We start from the raw sequence: 18,635 nt of genomic DNA on the forward strand, positions 1-18,635 counted from the left end.
TGTAGGGCATACGTACATTATTGTATATTAATTAGATACAACTTGATGAAAAGAAAACTAAAAAGAAATCATTCGCTCGAGAGACTATAACAATAAGAAGATCTAGAAATAAAGAAACCATGAACAAATTGGGAAATATTAAATAAATATAAAAATTTTATTAGGGAAAACATTATGATATTTATATATAGATCATAAGCAGGGGCGGACCCATGAAGGAACAAGGGGGGACCATTGTCCCCCCACTTTCGGGAAAAAGTAAAACAGAGGAAAAAAAAATTTAGGAAAAAAAATAAAACTGGAAAAATAGTTATATAAAATTGAGTGTAAGAATAAACAAGAAGTTTGTCTTAGCTAAGTTGGTAGTGGGCTAAAAATAATATGTCAAGGGGCCCAATTTTAGGTTTATTTAGATCAAGGTTCGAATCCCCCTTGTAACATCATTTATTTTTTTTTATTTTTTTGAGTGTTTTATTTTAAGTTATTTTGACTTTTACCACCCGCAAAAAACGAAAAATTTGGTATTACCACCTCCATAAATAAAATTTTATTTTACGACCACATAAAAAAAAATAAAATTTGGCTTTTACCACCAATCACCTTCAACTAACAGATTTCGTCCATAAATCCGTTAGGAGCGTACCATGTCCATGTGTCACCATATTATTGGGTTTTTTTTATTTGTAAATTAATTTATTTAATTACCCAATAATATGGAGGCACGTGGACATGATAGGCCCCACTAACGAATTTATGGACAGAATCCGTTAGTTGGCGGTGATTGGTGGTAAAAGTCAATTTTCATTTTTTTTATGTGATTATAAAATATAACTTTTTTTTTTATGCATGTGGTAAAAGCAATTAAGTTGTTTTTTAGAGGTGGTAAAAAAAAAATCCTTTATTTTAACCAAAACACTCGACTACTCCCTTATTCCTATTTCCCAACCACGAGGCACGAATCACCACCCACGCGACCACGAGTCACGGACTGCAGCGAGCATCTTCAGCAAATGTTTGCTAAGAAATTAACATCACAAGATAATATGGCATTCGAATCCCCCTTGTAACATCACTCCTTTTTTTGGGGGGGTGTTTTATTTCAACCATACCACTCGACTACTCCCTTATTCCTATTTCCCAACCAAACCCAAATTACTTGTATTGTGTACATGTTTTTTTTAAATAGGTTGATGTTAGTTGAATTATCGAAATTGTCCCCCCATTGTCAAATTTCTAGGTCCGCCACTGATCATAAGAAGGATTAACCCTTACATAAATATAAATTTCAGGACTGAATACAATAAGATCAGATAGTAGGTGTATGTCTGTAAATGTGATGGAAACACATACATGCAAATGCAATAAGATAGTTTTTTTTTTTATTTCAAGATCAAACAAACATGTTGTAGCTTGAACAAAAGGAGAAGTGGGAATTGTAGATTTAATTTAGGGGAAATTCCCTGTTTCTCATGGTGAGAAACGAAATTTGTTTCTCATTGAGGCATTTTCGTGAATAAATCAACAACTTTTTCATTATTGTGGGCTCCACAATTGAATAAAGTTGAATAAAGTTGTTGGTTTATTTACGAAAATGCCATGTGGGAAACAAATTTGTTTCTCACCATGAGAAACTTAGGGCCTTTGGTTAACAATTTTCTGGATGTTTTTGAGAGCATCAATAGCAACCTCGAGGTAGTGGCTAAGAGAAGGCGCGATGCCAGCAAGAGGATCAGCAATGAGCTCTTGCTTCTCATCATCAGCAGCAGTTGGAAGTGGCTTGCTAGGATCCTTCTCGAACTCCTTGGCTTGCTCAAAGTATGCGTCCATACGCGGAGTTGCGTATGGACGTATATTTTCAGCGCTACCTCTTGAAGCAAAACGTTGTCGTTCATGGCAAGTCTCAGAGCAATAAGTGAAAGAACGACCCTTGTTTTTGTAGGTTTCTTCTGATTGTAGAAACTTCACCATTTCATCCAATTCATTTTTCAGTGTCTCAATCACCGAGTTCGGCTTTTGAAGGTCGATATCCTCGAGCATATTTCTAGCTTTAACAGCCTTATTCAGAGCTTCTTCCAACTTGTTTTGGTCAGCTAGGGCTCTTGCTTCTTTCATCAATTCCAGTATTTCCACACGTTTTATCTCGGCTTTTGTTGCGTCGGTTTGTTGTGTCACTGGTGTGGTAGAACGGATTACACGAAACACAGACGGATTGGTGCTTGTTAAATTCCCCGTTTCTCCCCTGCATTTGTTGTTTTTTAAGATAAGGATAAAAAAAAATCAGGATGCCCTCCTTACAAGCGATAAAATTCATGTATCATATACATGTTAAAGAAAAATTAGAAATTTATGCTACGACAGACCTGTATGTACATACGATCTCAAGTGCATCGAGATCAGCCTCCTTACTAACTTTGGGGAGAAGAAGGTCGACCAACACTGAGCGTATTTCATTTTGGTAGAGATCGCCGAATGAGACAGTTACAAAGCCGGTTGAATCATCTGTTGATTGTGGGTAGTTTCCTGCATAAACCTTGTTGATTATAGTTTTGACCTTCTCTCTTCTACTCACTTTATCTTCGCGTGGAATGAGGATCAGCTTTACATCTTGAACTAGTACACTGAGTAGCCCACCCAAACATTGGGAGAACACAAGGCTCAAATCTCCTGGATTTGCCAAAGAGAATGTCCCCCCATTACTTTTCTTAGCTATTTCGTTGAGTACCTATTCCACAAACAAACAATATCCATATCTTAATAACAGAATTATTCATTCCATATCAATAGTAACTTAATAACAAGCGTAATATAATATGTTATGCAAAATAATTGATTTTTCTTTTATTGCATCCTAGTTAGACTAGGGTTAGTTTGTACTCGAATTATTTTTGCTTTTATAATTTGATATGAATTATTTTTATCTGATTTAACTACACTTTAATCATTCGCTATTAAAAAAAAAAACTACACTTTAATCATTTGACTTTATATGTATGCTAAACCATAAAAAAAAATGTGAACGTGACTGACACGTGGGTGGTCAACGTCGAAAAAATTAGTCAATGGTAAAATCCAGCGAAGAATAGTCCATGACAATATTTTTTATTTTAATAGGTTTTTTTTTACAATATTTTATTTATTAGATAGTTTCTCACAAAATATAATAAAAAGTACGTACTTTGTATAAGATAGGTAAGATAACGTACCCTTGAGTCGTACTCTCCACCAGATCCAAAACCGAAAGTGAAGATGGGAAATTGATCAACAGATATGAGGGTGGCATCACCACCTTCATTTTGCATACCATCAGACATCAGCATAACGGCCCCGGAGCGCCCAGTTGTGAACTTGCGATCGCCAAGAATTTTTATAGCCGTCTGAAGGCCGGCACTGATGTTTGTGCCGCCATTTGCTACAAGATTCTGGACAAGAAAATCGATTTCTTCTCGAGCATTTGGAGTCAATTGACGCAACTTACATTTCCTTTCAGAATTCGATGCGAAGGTGACAACCGATAGACGGTCGGATGGGCTAAGTTTCCTGATCACGAACTGCATTGCTCGCTTCATTTCTGTCAACTTTGGTCCTGCCATGCTCCCGCTAACATCTAAAACCATCACAATATCAGCTCCTAGTCTACTGTTGCTCGCTCCCCGTCCCGATAGCTCCAATAATAATTTGTAGTTGGTTTCTTCAAGTGGTAGTTCTGGTTCATTGTCGAATTTCAATGGTACCTTTCCAACATCATTTGCACCACCTACCACACCTAGCAACCATTTCCCGAATTTTGTATCAATATGGGAAAGAATATGCTTGTCCGACACGTTTTAAACTTACAACAACAATTTAACAGACACATTTGCCGATATACATTTCATTATTTTAAATGCAATATTTTGACTTTTAAATTATTTATATACTCAATTTGGACATACAAATTTGATGATTTATAAGTTAATGAAAAATATGGTCATGTAAATATCTTAATAGATTATTCTCGATTTATACTTTGTTTATATCATTTTTTTTATAATAATTATATATTGATATAATAAAATATTTAATCATTAAAATAATGTATTAGCAACCATGTAATAAGAAGTGTCGTGACATTTAAAAGAAAAACGGTGGAAGTACTATTATTTGATATTATTCAAGTTTTTTTTTTTTTTTTTTACAAAGTTATTCAAGTTCAGTGACAAATAAAATCATAGCCCAATGTTTCAAATTTTAACCTATAGTCAATTAATTTATTGAACACATTTCTTGTATATATATATATTATCATCGTTTCTTATTAGTTGCAATAAACCGCAAGGGTATGAATTGTAAGACATAAAAAGTTCCGTTATTGAAACTAATAAAAAACTATGACAGTATATAATTTTTTTTTTTTTTGGGAGGGTCGGGGGGGGGGGGGGGGGAGTTTTCTAAATCAATAACATATTTTGCAATTCTAAAATTGGCAACGAACGAGGATTACTACTCCCTCCGTTACTTTTTATTGATTATGTTTTGAATTGTACATTTGCCAATGCACTTATTTTACCATTAATATCTTTCATTGTATATTTGTAAAAATTATAACGATGTAATATATTAATAAAGTACTTGTTGAGACAAATCAAACAAAATCCCACACACATGACTATACTATGTCTTATATATTAATTAGGAATAAATTATAAGATTTTCTCATTTAATGAATAGTTACAAGAATTAAACGTAACTAATAAAAAGGAACGGAGGGAGTAATTTACTATGTTCATAGAGGACAAAAGTTCATGTTTCTATCGCGATCAATCTATTAATTTAACAAATTTGTTCTCTTCATAATTTTCATCACAAGCTTTCAGACATAAAATTCTCAAAATCTAAGTTCCTTTGTTTATTTTTATTTTTTTAAATGACCTACAAATAACTTCCAACCTTCCAATTTTTTTTTTTTATAAATTTACTTAGGGCCTGTTCTCATTGACTGAACTCAGCTGAACTGAAATGAATATTATATAAGAGAAGGAAATTAGGAGCTGATGAACTGAACTGAATTGAACTGAACTAAACTAAGCTGAGTTGAGCTGAACTGAACTGAACTGAACTGAACTAAGCTGAACTGAACTGAATTGAACTGAACTGAATTTCAATGTATGAGATACTTTTTCTAATTTAAAGTACTTACATTACGTATATTCCGTGGTACATATTACGTTAACAGGGATACACTCTAATTTTTATTACTCGACAAAAACAAGAGCCGACTCAGGGTCCTCCAATACAAGGTATACGTGAATACATGATAGTATGAGACTGAAAGAGCCGATTTTCTCAATGTGTACGTAGCTTGATTTCCAGCTCAATTAATAATTTTAATCTTTCAGAGAAAATGAATTAATAAAAAAAAAAAAAATAGAAGTTTCTAACAAGTAATTTAAGCAAAAACATGTACCTGGGTTATCTTGATCAACAATGACGACTTGCTCATCATCATCGTATTTCTGGCCAGTCATCTTGTGTTAGAAGTTTAGAACATTCAATTGCCTCTATCGATACTTTGAATATACTCTCCTCCTTGGTCGCATTTCTTTAGTATATATACATTAGAATTAACAATATAAAAATATTTTAACTTTAGATTTTAATTGCCCTTTTTATTTATTACCCACTATCCTTTTAAAATTATTTTATAAAGTCGTTAAAATCAATTGTTTGTTTATTAATGTATTTCAACTTTTTTTTATAAATTTGGGTAGACAAGATCCGTGAATTATTCTAAATAATTTGCAAGGCAATTAAGTTCTAAGATCTAAGTCATATCTTTAATAAGTCTTGTCATAGAATATAGTTATACTCGTTTATAATTTCTCATTAGGTTTTGGTTGGTAGATTTGCAGATAGAATTGCCCACCATAAGTATTGGATTCCTTTTTTTATATGATCTTCAACTCCGATGTCTTCTACGTGCCTTATTTCACCCTTGAAAAAGGATTTACAGAGCTATTATATGCTAACTAGCCTTCTGGCCCATGCAATGCACGAGTTATTTATAAAAAAAATTGCATTGAACGATGAATGAGGAAATATCAATAAGTCATTATATTTATAATGTGTAATCGAAAACATGATTAAAGAAATTTAATTTTTGGAACATTGTTAGTTGAAACGAACACTACAAGAGGGGGGGGGGGTGAATTGTAGGTGAGTTCCTAGTGACTACTTTTGCAAATTATAAACAGAACATAAAAGAAACTTAGCAAAACACATAGGATTTTACGAGGAAACCTTCCAGGGCCCAACTGGAAGTAAAACCTCGACCCTTCTAAGGGATTTCAACACAAAAACCAATCCACTATAATAGGGCAAACACCAAGTTACAAACCTATTATAAGACAGACCTTTGCTCACAAGTTCCAATTAAAACTTGTTACACAGTAGGACTCTATCCTACCCAATTCAAGTCCCCTGACTCAAATTCACTCGTACCCTCACAGTACAATCACATCCTTAGTACACAAAGTTGTCTCACCTGTATGCAATATAGATTTCATACACTCACACCCAATAACCCAACCAATTACAGAAAATGTAACACCTAGAATATGTTAGGCAAGTAATGCACAAAATCCGAAACTTAATTTTATTGGAGTAGAGGTTTTCCTTAGGTTGTTCTTACTTTGCTCTTTTATGTTGAGCTTAGTTCTTTCCCTTAGTTTTTTTAATAAATTTGGCTTGTGTTGATGGGGATTTGTAGTTAAAGTTTATGCTTTGTTGTTTGGGTTTGGGTTGGATTCGTTCTAATCATATGCTCCCTATGGTCTATGATTTTTACAAGGCGGAAAGAGTTAGGGGTTTTAGCTAGGTCTTAGCTAGGTGATGGCCACCTACTAATTAGGGGACTCGAGAGGAAGAGTACGTCTTCTTTTCTTAGTTATGGAGAGTTCGTTGTTTAATTCGTTTTCCAACCCTAAGTTCGTTGAAGTTGGAGAGGGTTGTAGTTTGGGTCTTAAATTGAGGTCTTTCACAATTAGTTTCAATTCGCTTAGTGTGTCTTATTTATCTTTTTCCGAAGCTTGAATTGGTAAGGAGAATGTTAGGTCTTTGTCGGGGTTGCATTCTTCGTATTAAAAGGATCATATCAAATGCTTATTATTTATTCCTTAATTAATTTGATCAAATCAGACCATACCAGAAACATTCAGATCAAATTAGATGAGAACTTTTAATAATCATGCATTTATTTATTCCTAAATATCATTAATGGCGTATTAATAAAATTATGAAAATTACATAATTAAAAGTTCATAATGGGATGAGGAGTTCATATTATCTGACATGGTAACACAGCTTAGGTTAGATCTTGGGATTGTTTATATCTAAAATTTTCTCTTCCCCTGCCGGTGGGTTAGAAAATTAAACCCACCGGCGGGATTCACAAACAATTACATAAAACACACTTTTTTTTTTTTTGCTTCCGCGTTTTAATCATGGAGTACGATGGTTGACCATCACCGGCAACCCCTCTTGTGCTCCAACTAATTCCCACCACACATAGGAGCTTTGTGCACCACCTCTACCTCTTGGTTCTCCACCTAATACGCCACCTAGCTCACTCATAGTCTTCCTTCTTTAGCCTAATCTGTGAGTGAAATGCAATCTTGTATAGCGTATCCGACGACTGATAATAGTCTTGGATGAGCCAGACCCACGAGACGAACCACCCCTTTGTTTGTCTTTTTTTTTTTTTCAATTCAATGTCGTTGTTGGCCTCCACCACCTTAGTTACATTGTAGTCTTGCTCCTGACCCCTTCTACTTGGCAGGTTCCTTGTTCAACTACACTACAATAACTTAAAGGGAGTGTTGGATTTTTGGCACTAACAACACTTATATTCTTTACCTTTTCAATTTATTGTTAATTTTAATTATCACAAGTACATGCAGTGGAATTTGTTATTCTCTAAGTCCAACCATTACTTAGCTTGTTTTAATTTGGTGGAATTTATCTTGTTGTGTAGGTCAATTTTTTTTTTTAGAGGTAAACACTTACTAATGGTTAAGTGGTGTGGGATTTATGCTATCTTATTTGTTTTTTCTTCAACTGTGATTTCCCGTAGTAGTGTAGTGTCTTCTTCCCGATGATGGTTTGATCCCTTAGCTTCTTCTTCTCTGGATCTGCAACTTAGCCCAAGTCTGTGTATGGCTCTTCTCCTTCTCCTCCGGCCTAGCAGTGCTTATCTCTACTCTACGTAGGTCGTGGTTGTTGCTTCTAATCGTCATCACTGGCATATGTCTACTACTTCTCTTTTGATCATGGGTTACCATACTATCCTTACCGCTCGATGCGGGATTCAGATCTAGTCTGAGCATCCGATTTTCTCCCGCTCCGACTACGGGGGTGTGATAGAGAATATCCATAGAATATTCTCATCCTAGGTTTAGGATATATTTTGTATAAGATTATCTTTTATATCTGTACATATCTTATAGTTACCTAATATGATTAGGTTTCTCATTGTAATCCTATAAATATTGATCAATGGAAATCACTCTAATCAAGGAGTTTAGATTATCTGACAATTTTGATGATGTTTCTATTTATATATTTGTAAGTATTAAAATGCGGTCAAAGTTTAATCAAATTGTTAAATCAAGTCAAATCAAAACCGACCAAATAAATTAAAATCAAACCAGATTTCTTTGTTTAAGATGAAGATCTAAAATAATTGGTTAAAAGGCTCCCTCTTTACCGGTAGATAGACCAAGTTTATTAATGCTCTTAAAACGCACCATTATTGATTGTGTGCAAGTGTGCATGTGTACCTCTATGGATCGAGCGCCTATATGAGGTAAAGTATTATATACTACTTGGATGACTTTAAAGTCTATTTTATGGTACAGATCTAACATTCTTTATGTTGAACGACGATTAAAAAAATGTCAACAAATTATCAAAGTCAAGTTATTAACCATAAAGTATCAAAAACTCAAATCGTTTGGCTCTACGTGCAGTGGTATTTAAAAACTATGTCTTAGATCTAGACAAGATCAACGTACAACTGGTGTTATAAATTATTTTATGGTCTTTGTTTGGAATTTTTAGCATGATAATGCAATAAGTAAACACGAGGTTAACATGTAAAAGTCCGATAATATAGGAACTAGGGTTTAGGGTCTATAATTTTTAATTAATAGCACTAGAGTGCTTGTCTGGTGCGACCGCGAGAGACGGAGTGAAATCTTATCTACTTGGCTGACTAAAAGTGTTATCTACTTGGATCAAGAGATTACAGAAATTGTTGATAAATAATCAAAGTCAAGATCATAAATTGACTTTGATAATTTGTTCAATATTTTCTTTGATTATTATTATTATTATTATTTTCATTATCATCATTATTTTATTTTATTTTTAGATCTGTACCATAAAATAGACTTTAAGTCAAACAAGTAGATAATACTTTACTCCGTCTCTCTTGGACGAGTCTGAGAAATACACAAGTGCAATAATGTCCTAAAGGACATGTGTTACCTTGGTTTGTCGTGATTTTCGGGTTTTCCATGTTAACCTCGTCTTTAATTATTGCTTCATTATTATTGTTTAACTTTTTAGTTAAAAATTAAAAATTAGTTATTCCCGTCAGATTTTTATAAATGTTAGACCTTTTTCACTATTTACATATATAGTAGTTTTGACCGATTAATTTACTACAAGGTAATATACATTTGTAAAAAATAAATATTATTTTATAATTTATTGTTGGATTCGTTATAATGTACAAAGTATAAAACTGGAGTATTAAAACATATAAAGGATGAAAGTGAGAAGAACATGTGGACATGTGGTGTACATTTTTGGCTTGTGTTTTCATATAAAGTTAGCCTTCTGACTTGTACAATGATAGATTGTTCATAGGTATGTATATAATGTAAATTTTTTTTTTTGTATAATAAGTTTTTAATTTATTAGAAAAATGAATAGTTTTTAAAAGAGAAAAAGAGGTCAGAATTAAATTAACTTGTATGAGTAAGAGATATTAAATTAGGGTAAAATCAACTAAATAACCTTTATATATGTATTGAATTAAGGAACATTAAAAAGAATAATCCCACCTTTCGCACATATGCTCAAAATAATTTCACCTTTTCGAATTCTAGAAATAATCCCACCTTGTAACCCCATATTCTCAAAATGATCCTTTTTACCTACAACCGTTTCAACAGGTAATTTTTTTTTTTTTTTCAAATAATAAAACTAAGGCAAAATAAAAAAAAAAATTCCTTAACACCCTAACCCAGCCCCACCCCACCATTGGCACTGCTTGTCCTCCACCGGCGACAGCTTAACCATAGCCGTCGGCACCCCTGCCCCAACAATACTAGCGAAACCCTCATTCCTTCCTTCTCCCTCCTTGAAACCACCCCAACCCTGTCTAACCACCGCATTGCAAATCACAACCTAGCCTCACACAGCATTGCAACCACCTCCGCCACTCCAGCCTCTTCGAACCACCGCATATACCAATTCACATTGAGTCGATGGATTGTGGTTGGTATTTGTGGTGGTTCGAAGGGGATAGTTTGAAAATGGTAGACTTGGGGTTTGATTTAGGGGTGAGAAAGAAGGTTATAAAGTGGATGGGTAATGGAGTGTGAATTTGGTTGGGTGGTAGGAGGAGGAAGAAGAGAGAACGAAGAGAGAAAATGGCAGAAAGTAGAACACGGATGGAGTAACAACCAGAAAAGAGAGAGGAGGATGAGGAAGAAGAAGATGGAGAAGCTGCCATTATTGACTGATTTTGTTGCAGATGGGTTTTCAGAAAGGGGAATTTTCGTTTTTTTTTTTTTTTTTGGTGTGGGGGTGGCTGGATATGACGGTGGTGGTGAATTTGGTGGGAGGGAATCAAAGAGGACTGCCGACAGTAGTTGTTCCGATTGGTTGACGGCGACTGATCTGGGGAGGGAAGGGAGCAAAGGGAATTGAAGAAGGGGAAGCAAAGGGGCCGGTGTCCACTACTCCGGCAAGCTGACAGGGGCTGCTCTGGCGAGGCATTGGCAGGGGTAGGAAGAAGAAGGGTTTTTTTTTGGGTTTATTCTTTAATTTTTTTAAAAGTTTTATATAAAACCCAATTAAAAGGTGACAAGTGTCAAATTACCTTTTAAAATAGGTTATTAATTCAATCAAACGGTCAACAAATGAAAAAGGATCATTTTGGGAAGATGGGGGTACAAGGTGGGATTATTTCTGGAATACGCAAAGGTGGGATTATTTTGAGCAGATGTGTGAAAGATGGGATTATTTTTTTTCAATTGTTCCTTAAATTAAAGCTACTGTTTTTTTTTTTTTTAAAGGGGTTTTAAAAGATGGTTTAAATGAAGTGTCATGTGGCAATGTTCAATTAAATTAAAAGTGACTAGGTATAGCATGTTGGTTTGTGTTTTTGATACTACTAGAGATTCGATCTAACGCTCTCGATATAGCTAGCCCTTTAAATAGTATTATCATCAATGTTCTTTATGCCCTATGCTGGTTTAATTTGTGTAATATTTTATTTATCAAGATTATTTGCATATAGACGATAAATGTATTGGGGATATTGTGTAGTTGTGCAATGTTTTAAACTTTAGTTGAGCTTGTTTGATTTAGTGATTAAACGGTAAAATTAAAAGATAATGAGTTCGATGTGTATTTGTTAAAATCAATTTCTTTTATAGATGTCGAATGATGACTATTATTAATAATCGTTTTTTTCAAAAAAATAAAATAAAATAAAAATAAAAATAAATCATGGCATTACTTGTTGATTGGGTCTATGCAATACTCTCTTCATTCCTAAATAATTGACACGTACGTTTGACATAATATAGTTCTTATTTGTGAAATTTGATAAAGAGGTTTAAACCCTCAACCTCTTATAACAAAGATGACTATTTAACCATCTAAGCCAATTATCAACTATGTTATTAAATTGTTTAAAAAAATTATATAACTCAAAATTTAACCACAATGTTCAACTTAAAAAAAAAAAAAAAAACCTCAAAGAATAACTAAATTTTGGTTTGACAATGACAATTACGATTTTGAAAAAATTTATTGATTGCACATTTACAACGTTAGCAACACGTAGCAACACCCGGGCTACTCACTAGTAAGTACATTAAAACTGAGAGGGTTTTTTGGATAGTGCAATAAATAAATACAAAAATAATAAAGTTTTTTTTTTCCTTTTTTATATACAATGAAATAAAAATTCTAAATCTATTGGTTTTTTTGTCCCTCCATCACTTCCTCCCACTTGTTGATAATCAAGATATCAAGATAATTACCCCATAAACCACTAGTTCAAGCACTCGTCATAGTTTACGTCATGTCATTGAAAAACTATGTCATATCAAAGAACAAATATATAGATTAATTAATTACACCCAAAAAAAAGCCATTTTGATCTGAATAGTATACCCAATAGTAAATATAAATATTCCCTTGGTAAAATATTTTCATTCATTCTCATTGTATAAATAGTCATCCTATAAACGACTAGCTACATCACGAAAGACACTGTATTTACTCAAAAAGTCAACACCCTTTAATTCCTTTAGGCTTCATCTTCTTTTTCTTGTAACTCCAAACTATTTGGCGTAAGCGATCTCATATCACTCTGAATAACAATGGTGAGCTTGCATTGCTAACCTAGCTGTATATATTACATTGATTTCTCTTTGTTAATCTAATTACTCTGATTATAATGTTTAATCCAATCTTAAGCACACTTACGAATTCCAATCATATTGTTCCGTCAATATTATTTAATTTTTTTGGTGGTTTATATATATGTACTAAAAAAAATACATAGGGGTTGTTTGGCAATTGGCTTTTTGCCTAGCTTTTAGCTTTTGGCTTTTAAGTTTGGTCAAACAACCAAAAATTGTGTTTGGTAGTTGGCTTTTTTGTTGGCTTTTAAGCTAGCTTTTCCGCCAAAAGCCAAAAGTTAATAAGAGTAGCTTTTTTTTTTTATTGGCTTTTGGCTTGTTGGCCCACTTTATCACTAATAAACAGCTAACAATCATTAATAATTTTACCAAACACTTTTGAAAACAATCAACTTAACATAATAACTTAAAAAAGCCAACCCATACAGCTAATACTTCCAGCTAGTCAAACAAGCCAAGCAAACAAGCCAACAGTCAACCGCCGACCGCCGATTGCCAAACAACCCCATAGTATAGGAAATAGTTTAAACAAAAGTATGATCCAACCCAAAAGATGTATTAATGTCTTAGATGTGGGATTTGTCGTTACATTTACTCGTTTTCATTATAAGCGTATTATATAACATTGATAAGTGATATATATTTTCTAATTTGAAACAGAGCCAAAGTGTTGTGAAATACGGTCCTTATGGCTATCAGACGGGGCAACCATGGTCTATAATGTTTGAACCAAGTGAAAATTTGAGGGAGATGATCATCAATACCGGCGCCATTGTAGATTCAATCACATTTATCACAACAAAGACTCATCGAAAGTTTGGTGGTGAAGGCGGAAATGGTGTACACAAGGTCACAACTTTATATCTTCAGTTTGTACATACTCCATACTTTCATAGTTTAAGTAAACTGTCTCCTATTTTTTTTTTTTTTTTTTTTAAAAAAAAAAATTTAATTGGTGTGTAATATACAGATTACATTTAAAGATGGTGAGTATATAACAAAAATAAGTGGATGGATTGGAGAATGGAGCATAAATCGCGACATAACGAAGTTAAAGATACACACTAATTTGTGTAAGGATGGTTATGGACCTTATGGAGGCGGACCATACACGGCATATTTATCTGAATTTCGCTCAGAAGAAGTACCATCAAATTGTCGTGTTGTAGGATTATTTGGAACGCTACACAACAACTATGTTCAGTCTATTGGACTATATGTCCAAAAGGTACCATGCATATGACAAAAGTATTTATATTTTCAAATTATTTAATTTATAAGATTTGACTTAAAATATGAGTAGAAAATAATTAGTCATTATAAATAATTTAAACGGACATTATCTTGTTTAACTTTCAATAAATAAAAACTTTGTTTAGCTTATTAATATTAAGGCATTCGTACAAGTATTTACTTGTACTATATATATTGAGTCAAATATTTAATAGTTCACAAAGTTAAATGTTTAATTAGTCAAATATTTATTGAACATTGTGTAAATTATAAGGTGGAACAGAAGAAAGAAGAAGAGAAGACTGCAGAAAATGTGCAAGAGAAGAAAGAAACGAAGATCGAAGAAAACATGCAAGAGAAGAGAGGTAGCATAGCATTCTTCGCAACCTATCGACCACCCGTGCCATTGGATATATACTCATCCAAATATCCACCCATGTCGAACCGAGACGAGGAGCTTATGACGGATGGACATTCTTATAATTACAACGCTCAAGTTATTCCACCATCGGCTCTCAAACTTATCCTTCAACGTCCACTATTGCGCGGCCAAGGCACTGAGGATGATGTAGATTCGGGCCGTCTATCAGCAATGATTTTTGTGTCCGAACGAACTGAAAACCTTGAGACCCTTCATATAGCTCTCCTTTTCCGAGACCAACCGTCCAAAGTACAAGTGTATAATTTTGCTGAAGTTTATGACACATTCAAGGGTGTCCGCATGGAGGATAGTGGTTGCATTGCTGGAAACTATCTTATTTATGTCTCTACTATGGAGCCCGCCATTGAGCCTCATCAACCTTGGACCGCGGTATATAAAACGAATCTGAAGGACGGAAAGACTGAACGCCTCACTCTCAAAGGTACACCCCTTCGTTTCACAATGATGTTCTTGGTTAGAATCTTTGACTTATTAAAAACAAAGAGAATATTCTAAATTTCTCTTAATCTATAACAACAAATATAGTCATGCAAGATCTAGTTTGATTCGTCTTGGTGAGTAGATTATTAATATCTAACTTTTATAATTTTTGCTAGTGTGAGATTAAAGGTACTTGCTGTCAAAGATGAATAAAAATTTGTATCAATTTACAAAACAAGAACATCATATAACTATAAATATTGAAGATTGAACTAGTTCATTGAAATGTGTTTTAAGTTTGACCGTGTTAATCATTTTGGAACCGAGAGAGTATAAACATTAGTCTATATCTTTTCTGTTTATTGATATGATGATATGAATTATATGTAACTTCGTATGAAGTTCAAAGTTGTGCATACATGAGTGAACTTAAAACTCTAATTTACTTGTATAGGGCAAGCTGATTTAAGTCCCTCGGTGTCACCCGATGGAAAGAAGATAGCAGTGGCATCTTTCCAAAGAAAAGCTGGTTGGGATGGCGAGATTGAGGATCTCAAGACTAGCATTTTCGTTATGAATGTAGAGCGGCCCTTAAATCGTGAGTTGGTGGTTGTTGATGGAGGTTGGCCTACTTGGGGAAGCAACAACGTTCTCTTTTTCCACCGTAACATCGAGAAGGTTAAAATTCAAAAACGTTGGGGGGTATTTCGAGTTGATCTACGTCTGGGTCCCACATCCGTGGCTCGTGTGACCCCGGAAGAGATCAGTGCTATGACCCCCGCCGCTATTGATGAGACCAAAGTGGTTGTTGCTACTCTTCGTCGAAGTTTCACATTCGACGAGCAAGATGAACGTGAAGCAGATCAATACCGGCACATTGAGGTTTTTGATATAAACCAACCAAAAGATCATTATATAGAAATTACTCAAAAAACTAGACCCATGGCCGATCACTTCAATCCCTTTGTCGTCGGTGATGCCATCAACGGAGTAAAGCGCATTGGTTATCATCGTTGCCACACTGACAAACTTAACGCGGTATGTACAATCAACTATGAACTTCTAAGTATATTAGCAAATCATACAATAAAGATACTTATGTTGATTGTAATATGACAGTATAACGTTGTTGAGAAAGATTTCTACAAGCTACAATCTCCCGATCCAGAGATCGGAATATTCAGGGTATCGGGTGTTTTTCCATCAATTTCAGAATGTGGCAAGAAGCTTGCATTTGTTGACAACGAGTTTAAGGCTGTGTGGGTTGCCGACAACACTGGGTTACATATGGTTTACAAGGTACATTCTTTGGATATAATCCATATTCATTATATTGATCCGAAAAGTTAGTGATATTGGAAATTAAAATTACTCCTTCTGTCCCTAAAAGTTGTGAGAATCGTCACACAATAAATAAATAAATAAATAAAATAAAAAAAAAAGACACAGAAGAGATTTTTTTTTTTTTTTTTTTGGTGTACGTTAATCTTATAGTTATAGTTATGGGATTAATGTGCAGAGGAACGACTCAAACAGCATATTCTCTCCAGTGTGGAACCGTGGAAAGGACATACTCTATGTTTGTGTTGGACCTTCTTTCAACCAGAAAGAGACGGTTCAAATATTGGCGATTATCAATGTCTCAAAATCTCAAAGAGAGTTCAAATTTCTAACTGAAAAGGGATACAATAGTGCTTTCCCCTCTACCAATGGAGACGGTAAGTACTCATAACTTAGTATTTTCTAATCCTACCTCCGTTAAATAATAGTTGGAACTTTGAGAATTATTTGTGAGGTATAAAATATTTCAAAGAACAACTAATATTTAACGGAGGTATTAATTTCTATTGTACAACACAATATCATATTAAAGAAACTAGTTAAGAAGACTTCATACTATCGAAAGATATAAAGACCATATGATCTTAATACCAACTAATAATTTTTATTGATAGATAGCAATAACACACTAACATAATACTTCAAATCAGGGACAAAACTAGTCTATCGATCTACAAAGAATGGGTCGAAGAATCTATACATAATGGAAAATGCAAATCTAGGAGAATTCGACGGAGCTAAAGTAACAAGACTAACAGAAGGGAATTGGACAGACACACATTGTCAATGGTCTCCTACAAAAGATTGGATAGTATTTTCATCGAATCGTTCGAATCCAACAGCCAAAAAACTCGATGATCTACCTGATCCGGGGTACTTTGGTGTGTACATGGTGAAGGCTAATGATAGCAATGTGGTCATTAAAGTGATAGACAGTGGAAATACTTATTTAGGAGCACTATTTCCAGGACATGTGAACCATCCATTTTTCAGCCCTGATGGAAAGAGTCTCGTTGTGGCTGCTGATCTTGCTGCTGTGTCGTGTGATCCGGTTTCGATGCCTATATTCCTTCACTCTGTAAGACCCTATGGCGATATATTTATCGTTGATATTGACGCTAGTGACATACATAAGAATGAGAATTTGAAAAAATTCACCCGCGTTACACATAGTAGATATGAGAACTCAACTGCGACTTGGCCCATGGCCTCGACTAAGGACTTGCTTGCAAAATGGAACGTCCGATTAGCTGGTAACGACGATGCCAAGAAGTATAAGCCAGAATGCCCGTATATGCATAAAGGCGGGGCTGAAAGCTTTCATATGACTGGACACCTTTGTATTCCTGATCAGCGTTGTTGTTAGATTGAATTTGCTCTTCATTTGTAGCGGATAATAATGCTCTCACATGACTAGAATTGTCGTTTTATCAAAAATAAAAATTATAGTTTTTCAAAAAAAAAAAAAAAAAAAAAAAAATTTATAGGGCTTGTTTCACATTGTTTTTTGTTTTTATTTTTCTGTTTTTTTTAAAACTAAAAACCAAAAACAGGAAACAAGAAAAAGTTGTTTCCACTTTTCGGTTGTCAGTTTTTAAAATTATCATAATTTTAATAAATTTGACTAATTTTTTATTCATTACATGATATATATCATATGATTTAAAAAAACAAAAAACCAAAAAACAGAAAACCACAGTGATGCCAAACGAACCCTTAATGTACCAATTTTTTTTTTGTTCTAGTATGTATTTTTGTCCAGGACTTTGCTCATTTATAAATTCAATAATTAATTGTTGTTATCTCTCGCTAATCGCCTTAGCTTGCACTATTCTTTGAGAACTCTCCACTTATAAACGGAGTATTTATATTGTTGAACGAGAATGAGAGATTGTTATTTATCACTGTTTAAGAGAAGCAAATCTGCCAAATCGTAAAGTAGATTACGATTGTAAAATAAGGATCTGGGTGCCGTTTTATTATCTCTCGCATTATAAGGAGTGCAATTGGGCACAAATAATGCACGAAGTTCACCAATAAAAATCCTTCATGTATTTTGCTCGTGTAAATTTTTCATAAAAAACATAACTCATGTCAGCCAGCTATATGCTATGGTTTTTTTTTTTTTTAAACAATATGACAATATGCTATGTTATTTGGCATCAACATGAGTACATGACCTTATTATTATTTTTTAGCACTGTCAAAACGCCAGTTCCGTTTTGGTTCGGTTTGAAATCGGTTCGGTATTTAATCGGGTCGGTTTGGAATCGGTTTAATTGTCTCACGGGTCGGTTTTGGTTCGGTTTAAATAGTTATCGGTTCGATTCGGTTTCGGTTTATTCTTAAGCGGTTTTAATTCGGTTCGGGTTGTAAACAATCCGGGTAGTAAATGGTTCGGTGCAGACAGGTTGCGGTTTGTTAACGGTGCGGTGTAAACGGTTTTTATCCCGGTTCAAACTGTTTCGGGTTGGAAACGGTTTCGGGTTAGAAACAGT

The 18,635-nt window shown here is 34.1% G+C and overlaps 3 protein-coding genes across 3 annotated transcripts; 2 read left to right on the forward strand and 1 right to left on the reverse strand.

The window, feature by feature from the left end:
* Window positions 1–1,632: 1,632 nt before the first annotated feature.
* Window positions 1,633–5,523, reverse strand: LOC145628277 (uncharacterized). Its single transcript, XM_081680576.1, has 4 exons — window positions 5,444–5,523; window positions 3,204–3,763; window positions 2,361–2,722; window positions 1,633–2,239 (listed from the first exon to the last, which is right to left on the reverse strand). Exons 1-4 carry the CDS (start codon window positions 5,502–5,504, stop codon window positions 1,633–1,635), a joined length of 1,590 nt encoding a protein of 529 aa, XP_081536702.1. The 5' UTR covers window positions 5,505–5,523.
* An 8,847-nt stretch (window positions 5,524–14,370) lies between these two features.
* On the forward strand, window positions 14,371–15,912 carry LOC145628278 (uncharacterized). The gene is made up of 2 exons (XM_081680577.1): window positions 14,371–14,797; window positions 15,251–15,912. The coding sequence occupies exons 1-2, from the start codon at window positions 14,371–14,373 to the stop codon at window positions 15,910–15,912; spliced, it is 1,089 nt and encodes a 362-aa protein (XP_081536703.1).
* A 147-nt stretch (window positions 15,913–16,059) lies between these two features.
* On the forward strand, window positions 16,060–17,578 carry LOC145627424 (uncharacterized). The gene is made up of 3 exons (XM_081679816.1): window positions 16,060–16,095; window positions 16,316–16,514; window positions 16,788–17,578. Exons 1-3 carry the CDS (start codon window positions 16,084–16,086, stop codon window positions 17,501–17,503), a joined length of 927 nt encoding a protein of 308 aa, XP_081535942.1. The 5' UTR covers window positions 16,060–16,083; the 3' UTR covers window positions 17,504–17,578.
* The last annotated feature ends 1,057 nt before the right edge of the window (window positions 17,579–18,635 follow it).

The sequence above is a fragment of the Chenopodium album genome, chromosome 4, assembly GCF_948465745.1.
Source record: "Chenopodium album chromosome 4, dcCheAlbu1.1, whole genome shotgun sequence".
Classification (NCBI taxonomy): domain Eukaryota; kingdom Viridiplantae; phylum Streptophyta; class Magnoliopsida; order Caryophyllales; family Amaranthaceae; genus Chenopodium; species Chenopodium album.

Excerpts from the sequence above, each read along its gene's own strand:
- LOC145628277 (XM_081680576.1), bottom strand. The coding sequence starts at position 5,504 with ATGACTGGCCAGAAATACGATGATGATGAGCAAGTCGTCATTGTTGAT. Across the intron at positions 3,764-5,443 it reads TGTTGATCAAGATAACCCAG|GTGTGGTAGGTGGTGCAAAT; the intron begins GTACATGTTTTT and ends AATGGTTGCTAG. Across the intron at positions 2,240-2,360 it reads GAGATCGTATGTACATACAG|GGGAGAAACGGGGAATTTAA; the intron begins GTCTGTCGTAGC and ends CAACAAATGCAG.
- LOC145628278 (XM_081680577.1), top strand. The coding sequence starts at position 14,371 with ATGTCGAACCGAGACGAGGAGCTTATGACGGATGGACATTCTTATAAT. Across the intron at positions 14,798-15,250 it reads TGAACGCCTCACTCTCAAAG|GGCAAGCTGATTTAAGTCCC; the intron begins GTACACCCCTTC and ends TTACTTGTATAG.
- LOC145627424 (XM_081679816.1), top strand. Across the intron at positions 16,515-16,787 it reads CCCCTCTACCAATGGAGACG|GGACAAAACTAGTCTATCGA; the intron begins GTAAGTACTCAT and ends ACTTCAAATCAG.